At 42.2% G+C, this 10099-nt stretch overlaps 1 protein-coding gene across 1 annotated transcript in view; it reads left to right on the plus strand.

Annotated features, from left to right (window-relative positions):
- Positions 1–9635, plus strand: part of XPR1 (xenotropic and polytropic retrovirus receptor 1) — a 212113-nt gene extending 202478 nt beyond the window's left edge. Inside the window, exons 14-15 of the mRNA XM_075528060.1 lie at positions 881–1102; positions 3778–9635. Of these exons, the coding sequence (XP_075384175.1) occupies positions 881–1102; positions 3778–3838 (283 nt within the window). The 3' untranslated portion in view covers positions 3839–9635. The remainder of the gene's footprint in view (positions 1–880; positions 1103–3777) is intronic.
- The last annotated feature ends 464 nt before the right edge of the window (positions 9636–10099 follow it).

The following is a 10099-nucleotide window of genomic DNA, read 5'->3' on the forward strand; positions in this document are numbered from 1 at the left end:
TAGTCCCATTTGTCCCTGTTATTGTTTAAACCAAAGGCCTTTCCTCTTGTACATGTAGTTCTTGCTGCTTGGAGTATTTTACCTAACTCACTTCTTTGCATCTCTCAGATCTGGTAGATGCCATCTCTGCCGAGCAGCCATCCTAATGAACCTTATCATGCCTGAATTCTCTCTCTCCCTCTCCTCCACCACCACCACCCCCCCCCTTTTTTTTTTTTTGCTTTTCAGAGGAACCTAGGTTGGCATAGTGGGTTATGAGTTGGGCTGCTAACTGCAAGATCAATAGTTAGAAACCACCAGCCGCTCTGAGAGAAAGAAGAGGCTTTCTATTCCCATGAAGAGCGGCAGTCTCAGAAACGCACAGGGGCAGTGGGTTTGGAATGAACTTGGCGGCTTTGAGTTTGAGCTGACTGATTATCTATTTCAGAGCACTTACCTTTCACCGATGATTTATTTACTAGTCCTTGCATCTGTCTGCCTGCTCTATTCGGTGCCTTTCCCTGTCTTTCATATTTGTAGAATGAAGTGAAAGAATGTGTTCTGAAATTGCCTCCCATGAGCTCCATTCCTTTGCCTTCTGTGCTGTTATCTTTCCCCTCATATTTTCTATTTTATTTTGATAGTCTAATCCCTTCATTCCTTATATTAGTTTCCATGAGTTGAAATTTGATATTCTAGGAGATACTCAGGTGATAGTAGATATGTAAGAGATATGTAAGTAATTTACTTAGCATAATAAATATTTTAAGCAAATTTGGATGTTATCAGAATACTTATGTTTGAACTGGTATATGCTTTGCTGTGTACATTCTCAGTAGCAACAAAATCAATTTAAAGTATTTCCGTTTTTAAAATGCTTATGCGTGCTTTACTCCCTAAGGCGATTTGTATGGAACTTTTTCCGCCTGGAGAACGAACATCTGAACAACTGTGGTGAATTCCGTGCTGTGCGCGACATCTCTGTGGCCCCACTGAACGCAGATGACCAGACCCTCCTGGAGCAGATGATGGACCAGGAAGACGGGGTGCGCAACCGCCAGAAGAACCGCCAGTGGAAATACAACCAAAGCATAGCCCTGCGCCGGCCTCGCCTCGCTTCCCAGTTAGTATGGGGTCTCTCCCGGGGAAGCAGGTTTCTGTAAAGGTTTTTTACCATGGAGTAACTTCTAAACTAAGATGCTATTAAGCTAGACCAAATAAAATTGCAGATACTCAACAGATCTCACCTACAATAAACAGTCATTTCATGTGGCACAATCTACGGAATGATAATGAGCATGTTGAGTATAACAGTCATTCGTGCATGACTTGCTAGCTTGGCACTCCCAAGTACACTATTTGGGGGAAAGTTTGCTGGGAAATTATTTACTTGACTAGCAGATTTTATGCAAAAATCATTTTCATGTTATAAATATTAGGACTCTGCCATTTCCCCTCTGTTGACCAAGTTACTTAATTTCCCAGTGTTATTCTTACCTGTGAAATGAGATTATTTTGTCACTTTCTGACTTTCTAAGTTCTTAAAAGTAGAAATAAGGTAGGTTATATGGTGGTGCACTTGAAATTTAGGGGTGGATAGCTAGGACAGTGTATTGGAGTGGAGGGAGCAGGACCAGCTTTTTGAGGATCAGCAGGTGTCTGAATAAGCCAGAAGCACAGTGTGAATAAACACATTGGAAAGCAACATTGGTCTTTGAGGCAGGGAAGAATCACAAGGGATTTTTATCATAAAAGAATGACATGAAATTAGTATTTTCAGGAGGGGTTTCGTGGCACTATAGAGAAAAAGGTTAAGCTATAGGCCAGAATAGCAGCTATTGAGACAACATGGGTATGTGGACTGGGCCACAAAAACAGAAGTTGGGAACCATGAAACTGATTTTAAGGGAGATAGAGTAGAAAATGCCCAAACTTTAGCTAATACTTCAGGTAACAGATGTAGACATTGCCTGAGGGATAAAAATACCGGAGTAGTATGCAGAGGAAGCTTTGGGGGAGTAGGGAGGGGGGTGGGTAGGGGCGGGAGAGGAGAATAAACAAAAGAGCGAGGAAAGGAATGACCAGGCAGGTAAGTAGAAAGAGCATCAAGACAAAGCTTGATTCTGATAAAACCAGGGAAGCCTCTGGAGCAGTGGCTCTCAACCTTCCTAATCCCGCAACCCTTTCATACATGTGGTGGTGACCCCCCCAACCATAATATTACTTCATTGCTACTTCATAACTGTAATTTTGCTACTGTTATGAATCGGGTGGCCCACGTAAAGGGTCTTTCAACCCGCAAAAGGGTTTGACCCGCAGGTTGAAGACCGCTGCTCTTGAGGAAACAAAGGAAGGGAAGGTCAGCAAGGTAAGTATTTACAAAGGGTTAGAAGGGAATGTTGTCGGTGGCTGTGGTTCCTCAAGTTGAAGGGCTACTCCTTTACAGTCACCAGAAGAGGGCAACCTAAACACGTTATTTCTACTTCACAGCCAGGGAGGCTTTGGGGAAATAGATTTTAATGTCCAGTCTCAGTGTTTGGTGGAAAACACCGGTAATGTAGATTGCAATCAGAGGAAGATATTTACAACAGTGGAGCTGGGTTGTGTGCAAGGGAGAGAGAAGAGAACCTAAAATAAGATCTTAGTTTGAATACTGACTCCTTGGACTCTTAACATGTTCTTGACCTTTTTGAATGTCAGTTTCCACTCCGCCCAAGGAACATCATAGCGTATTTCACCAACATCCTTTTTACCCCATAAGCCTTATAGGCTACAAAATATATTAACAATAACAATTAACAATCGCATTTCTCCTCTCATTTTTCATTCAGAGTAGGACTCTTTTCTACAGCATGCTGAGTAGACAGTCATTATAGTAAAATTCATAAGTATAACAAAGCCCATAATAATATGACAAAATTCAATTTAAGACCATCAACTGGTAATTATGATTAATAATGAAATTCATAACTGATTTTACTGTTAGAAGTAGATAGCTCATATTGGGCTGAAATGCCCTGTAATTTCAGCCAGCTGATCCTAGCTGAGCTTTCTGACATACGCTAGAGTGTGTCTCCCTGCTAAATCAGGCCTTGGTAATTGGTTGAAGACGGTCACCTGCCATGCTTCAGAGTCTTCTCTGCAGCTAGCTAACTCTCCTATTTTCAGGCAGATTTCAGTAGCAGTATTTCTGTCATCTTCATAACTCCTAATATTTGTTTAGTGCTCTGCTGATGCTTTTGATATCCATACCATACCCATGAGATGAAAGTATTAACTGAAATAGGTATTATTCCTATTTCATAGGTTAAAACTGGCATGGAAAGAGGTCATAGCTTTGCATCATTATAAAACCAAAGTCAGTATGTAAGAGTATCTCACAGATTAACTCATCATTACATGTGACCTACGGGCCCTGGTGAGGTGGTAGTTAAGCATGGACTGCTAGCCATACGGCCAGTGTTGTAAAGTCACCTGCAGCTCCTTGGGAGAAGAGCCCTGACCATCTGTTCGCAAAGACTACAGCCTAGGCAATCCATGGACACTTCTCCTCAGACCTACAGGGTCACTACTGGTCAAATGGACTTGACTACACACACATTTGACTTAACTATTGTAGCTCTCGAGTGATTGTAATCTAGTTTCCTAGTGCTTTTCCAGGAATACCTGAAATTGAATTCAAAACCCAGGTAATAATGCATTTAGGACATGTATGTTTAATTGAAAATGTACCTAATGTTATGTATGGTGTGTGTATTTTTATTAATTGATTGAATCCTGCCCCCCCCATACCCCTAGATCCAAGGCCCGTGACACTAAAGTACTGATAGAAGACACCGACGATGAAGCTAACACCTGAGCTCTCAGAAGTCTACATTAGCATCCTTGGTTTCCTTGTCTTCAGTTCTCTCTTCGACCAATGCAACCTCGAGTACCTTTCCAGCTGGAACAGAAGACGCGTGACACATTTTCCGAGCTCTTCCAGATCGGATCCTATGGACTCCAAACAAGCTCACTGTGTTTCTTTTCTTTCTTCTGGTTTAATTTTAATTTTCTAGTTGTAAAACAAATATTTACTTCATTTTGCCAATCAGAGGATATTTTGAGGAACAAAAACATAGTATCCAATGGATTGTTTACAATCACAAGGACATAGATACCTATCAGGATGAAGAATGGGACACACGGACCTTCTGATGGGACGGTACCGAGTTAGCTCGGCTTCCGGTTGGCCCGGTTTTGACTGGTTAAAACCGGACATTGGTTTTTAAATTTTTTGTCAGTTTATGTGGAGAAATGTTTCCTTTCCTTCATACCCAGCGCAAAGGCACTGGCTGCACTTGCAGGGAAAGTGCAACGTAGGGCAGTACCTTCATTCATGAAGCTGCTTTTTAATTTGATGTAACTTTTCTTATTTGTGGGAGGGTTGCTGGGTGGGAAATATGATGTAATTGTTACATACAGTTTTTCTCATTATTTATGAAACTTAAGCATAAGAGAATGATAGGTGTGCTCCTGTGCAGTGACGGTGACAACAGTGAAAGAAGGCAGGGGATGATGGTGGCGAGTGCTTGAGAGGACTCAGCCCCACAGTAAGTCCTTCGTGGATGGAACACCCGTACCAATTTGGACCTTTTCTTTTCTTTTTCATTGTAAACCAAAGTTTCTATTGCTGGCTTTTTTTGGTTGCTATGGCATTAGAATCTTGAGCCTGTCTCTTATTACGTACACACTTTCACACAACTGGTTGAAATTTATGTAAGAGTTCAGACCTCCCCCACTCCCCTTAAGGAACAGATGTGGAGCACAGTTGCCCACACCGGGTTATACCCACTGAGGTCGTGCTTTCCCGTGCGTCCACGTGGAGGGTACTTGCGGGGCAGCTTTTCTGAACTCCAAATTGGAGGACAAAATGATGGCAGAGAGAAACAACCCTGTGCCCTCATCTTTCTTCTGGACGCGTGCACCTGAGCCACAGTTTGATCAAATGTAGACGTCTGTTGTGGAGGGATGGGGTTTTTGAGCACACAGAACAAATTCTCCTTCCTCCTTCACAATACATCGACAGCTAAGACAAACCTCGGTAGCAGTTTTAAGAGACGAACATTGGATTTCATCATCTCCCACAACAGTCGATATTGAGGATCTAAAGTTGGTAATACACGTTTAAAGGCTTTCTTAGAAATTTGGAGCTATCATAGTCTGCACACAGTGCCCATTTCCACTTCTGTCTCGTTTTCTTCACTCTGCCCTGGAGTCACCCACATTGCTCTGAAACCGTAAGAGATTTTACTTCTTTTTAATATGGTTGGCCTTAAATTTAGTGTTTCTTTCATTTTTAACAAAATTAACAAGACACAAAAATAAAGTGTCTTTTAACCACTTCACCTCCACCCAAATGGAGAGGAAAATTTCAGCGTATTCATTTCTACCTGTGTGATTGACAGCAGTTGTCACATGAAGTACTTCACATTGCATACTGACCTGCTCCTGATCCCCATGCTACTTGAGAGTCAACAGCAGTGAATTCATCCCAGCAAATTACTTCTGTCATTTTCAACTTGGTGTAAACAAAGAGTCAAGAAGTAAAAGGGGCAGCGATCATCACTTAGTCTTATAAATATTTGTGTGCTGCCCTTCATTCCACCCCCTTACATCACAAGTCTTTAGTCACCCCATCATTGCTTCAGGAGACTATTAAAGTTACTCTTAGCACCAAAGTGCTATCAATTAACTGACAGGTAGTTGGGTTTTTTTAAGGAAGTTTCTTCCATCTTTGTTCTGACAATCTTTCAAAAATTTTTCCTTTTCAGAGTAGAGAGGATTTTTAAAAATTTGTTTTACTGGAAAATAATCCAATTTCCTGGCTTTGGTTGCTATTTTTTTTTTGGGGGGGGGGGGTGTCCTTTGCCAAGCATGTCCTGTGGCCCAGAACTAAAGAGAAACCATTTAATTACTGAGTTTGGGATTTTTTTTCTTTCAGTATTTTAGTTTAAATAAATCAAATCACTTATAATAATCAGTGGTAATAATTTAGTCACCCTTGATAGATTAAAGATTGGATTATTTATACTTGGGATTTTCACCCCTACCTATTGTTTTTTACTATTGAGGGAGAGGACTGCTATCACTGGTCTGTCAAGAAACAACAGTAATTATTCTGAGATTATAGAGATCTGTCCAGTGGGCCAGTTATTTCTTGTACAAATAAAATTGGCACCAATGTGTGTCCAGAGCTATTTAAATGGTAAGTGTCATTCTCTCACAAGATCATACAGTTGACTTGTAGTATTTGACTCCCTAGTCATTTCACTTCACTCTATCTTGGGGGCATTGGGGCTTTTGTCTTTCCTTAGAATCCTGGCCCCTAAACAGTGTTATTTTTTTCATAGATTGATGTAGTGTGTCCCTTTTATGATGTGTTTGTCCTTTTGGCATAATCTAGTTAAAACGAAAAAGACTCATGTAACAGCCTACCTGAAAGATACTCAAATATGCATTTAAACACACAGCTTCATGCTTGTCTTAAAACCCCAATGAGAGAAGTGTTCCTCCACAGGAAAGGTGGGAAACATACTGTGATGTCTAGGTTTTTTCCTTTTAAAGGGCAACATGCATTCTTCTCTCCATTTTGATAGAACCTAGCTTGGAGTATACTACGCCCCACCTGAGGTTTTATTGGTGTATAAAATAAAATTCTCAATAGAAATCATAATCATTTTAAAAGAGAAACAGCCCACCCAAAGATAGGCTGTGTCTGATTCTAGGTTTAAAAATGCAGGTTTAACTTTACTTGAGAAACACTCAGTTTAGGATACCAGTGAAAATTCTCCCCAACAGCAAAGTAATATAAACAAAAGAAGTAAATTCATTTTTCATTTTATGATAGGTCGTGTAGAAAGCAGACAAAATTGGTTTCTTTCTTGTGCATAAATTAACCCTATTAGAACAGAATAGTTGATGATTTTGAACCATACAAGGAGGCACCAAAAGGATGACAAAGCAATCATCATTAATTAGGTTGTAATGGATATTTGTAAGATTGGAGCGAGTTAAAAGCCCAAGTGTAACTTTGGTTCCCAGCACCTGCCATTTAACTCCTTAGAAGAGCTGCTTAGCTTCAGATTCAGAAGCCACGGTCTGAGAAGATGCCCATTACCCCAGCAGTGGCCTCCGGGAAAATAACAAACCAAACCCCTTGCCACTCTGTCAGTTCTGTGCCCTAGGGTCTCCAAGGCTCTAATCTTTACAGAACCCCTACCATCCATGACTTCCCGATCTTCTAAACAGTTCTGTCCGAGATTCTAACTGAGCTTTTACTAGAGGAAACTTGTTGATACATGTATCCGTCCACGTGGTTGACCAAAAGGACATTTGCGCATTACCTAGAGAAAGAAAAGTGCATCGTCTCTTAACAGGTATCCTAAGGGGAAGACAGGAACAGAACAAGAAGAGAAGTAATTTGGGAGGCAGCAGAGAAGAGCAGGAGGTACTAGCCATGGGTTCGGAAGCCATGTTAGTTCAAATCCAGGCTTGTTGAACTGATGATGAAGACTCATGGCTATTATGTTGCTGGTGAGACACCTACCTGCCTTTGTTTTCATGCCATTGTTTTACTTTAAAATTCAGGAGTCTCTGAAATGACTGCACTTTATTTGGTAAACATTTCAGATTATAATTGTTTTAACAGTGTGGAAGAAACTTGGTTAACACCCTCAACAAAATGAGTATTCCTTACTGTATAGTGTATTTGAATTTTTAAATTATACTAACTGCAAAGGTTTTTTTCCCCTCAAAAAATACTATTGAATGAATGACTTTCTAACAATAAAATCATGTTTGTCTCATATCTGACAAAAACCAATGTCACCACAGGTAAGGTCTATATTAACTAGGTGAAGACTGTAGAGGTTCTTACAGAACTTTTTGAAAAGAGGTAAAGGAGATTCAGTCAAATGTATCCACTTAATTCCTTTCCTCTATCTGATGGGTCTGAGATACATTTCTTGCTGCTGGCCATTAGCTGAAGCACAGAGTTTTTCAGTTCCTTGTACACGCATTCATTGCTACATCTCAGGCATTCTTGATGGTGAATCTGAAAAGCTCCCCCTCTTCTGCCTTGTACTTGAAGTCAGAGCGCAGTAGCAATGTAGGATAGAGTTGGTTGGTTATATTAAAGCACAACAAACTTGTGCTGGTTGGTTTTATAAGCCAATCATTTAACCAGCATTGAACCACACCAAAAACCCCAAATCCACTGCCCTCTACTTGAATACCACCCAGGGTATAGCTGTCCCCACAGGGTTCCCAAGACTGTAAATCTGTACAGGAGCCGCCGCTACATCTTTGCCCCGCGGCGGAGGTGCCGACCCACCTTTTGGTTAGCAGTCAAGTGCTTCACCACCCCGCCACCAAGGCTCCTGTATTCAACCACACGATCGCCAACTACCGGAAAACGAAAGCATCTCCTTAGCTTTGACAGTGGAGACGAAAGGAGGAGCCTACTGGTTGAGATGACTCATAAGGCCTTTTGAGTAAAATTAGAACTTCAGACCGGCCTCCACCCTGTCTGCTGAGGCAGTGAGAGGGGCTAGATGAGAGTTTACCCTGGGGAAAAGAGAGCTATCATACTTCTTTCCATCCCAAAGGTATGTCCTTTGTAACAAACCTGCCATTTCTCTTGTTATAAAATCAAAGCCGCCTTTAGTTCTTCAGGGTGCCATCAACCTAAGAAGGACAATCCAATAACCTGCTGTTTGCCTTGGATGCCGCGTGTCCAGTAATCTCACGGTCTCGGTCTCCGGTTGTATACCTTCAAACCAGCGACTGACAAAACTGCCACCGAGTCACTTTAGTTCTTCCTGTGCCGTTCCCCTGCACCACCGCCAACCCCGGGAAGCCTGCAGCACGTGCGTCCAGAAACCAGGGCTCCTGAGAGAGGGGTCCCCTTCCTGCCAGCCCCTTCTCTGAAGTCCTTGCCTGCACTTGCCCAGTGTCCTGTGGCAACACCAGCATGGTGGGAACAGGGTGGGAGGATCCCGACAGAGTAGCCGATCATGACATGGTTTTTCTTTCGCACTGTAAAATAAAGCTCTGGTCCGCCCACATCGCATTTGCAAAGAGAGCAGAACTGTAGCTTGATCACACTGGCCACTACGACTGTGCTGTTGTCCTGATCGTGTGGGCACAGAAGCTTGCATCAGTGATGAGTATTCAGGAGGAGTCGGGTGGGAAAAAGTCTTTGTCTTTTCAAGCCCTCTCCCCTTCTCGTGTTTGCTTGCCCCGCGCTTCACACACGCTGTGTTGGTCAAAATGATGCTGTCCTATGAAACCCTGAGCTGTAGTTGTCAGAAGTAACTATGGAATGTGATTAGTCCTCTGTGGGTGCTGCTTTCTCGCGCTGTTTCTCTTTCTTTGACTCTCTCCACTCTGATAAATGGAAAAGGTGACGTCAAGAACTAATGCTTGCTCTGGACTCCTGTAGTGTCTGACGATGCGACTAGCCGACTCCTTTTCCCTCCTTACATGGGTAGAATTCTGATGAAATGTGGACTTCTCTTCTTGACAAAGTAGGTTAAATGCACAATGTGGTACTGTTTTAGAGTTTCTAGATGGTTGTGTAAAGCAAACAGTTAATGTGGTCATGTGTTTTTAAAAGAAAATAAGTGATTGGTTACAAACCTCTGTCCTTTTTTCATTATTACAAGCTGTGTTTTCCAGCAGTGTGCTGCCCCCTCTGTCGCTGACGAGTGGTGTGTGTGTGTGTGTGTGTGTGTGTGTGTGTGTGTGTGTGTGTGTGTGTGTGACTGTGGCTTGCTCCTGGAGCTCTCGGATTCTAGAACATGAGTAGCGAACACAGACTTCAAGGGTGAACGAAATTAAGCTATTTCGCTAAGTTAAAAATTATTTGGCTTTTTAAATGTAGTCGGGTAGGAGGTGTGGCCCTAATGCAGTGGGTCATTAGTTAGCTCACACACAGAGTCTCCACTATTAGGTGCAGTGGTGTGGTTAGTTACTAAGTTACAGAGCTGGGCACTATCACCACTACCTATCTGAACCCTGGTGGTTACGTTACCGCTTGGGCAGCAATCTGCATGGTCAGCAGTTTGAAACCACCAGC

Source organism: Tenrec ecaudatus, chromosome 1 (assembly GCF_050624435.1).
Source record: "Tenrec ecaudatus isolate mTenEca1 chromosome 1, mTenEca1.hap1, whole genome shotgun sequence".
Classification (NCBI taxonomy): domain Eukaryota; kingdom Metazoa; phylum Chordata; class Mammalia; order Afrosoricida; family Tenrecidae; genus Tenrec; species Tenrec ecaudatus.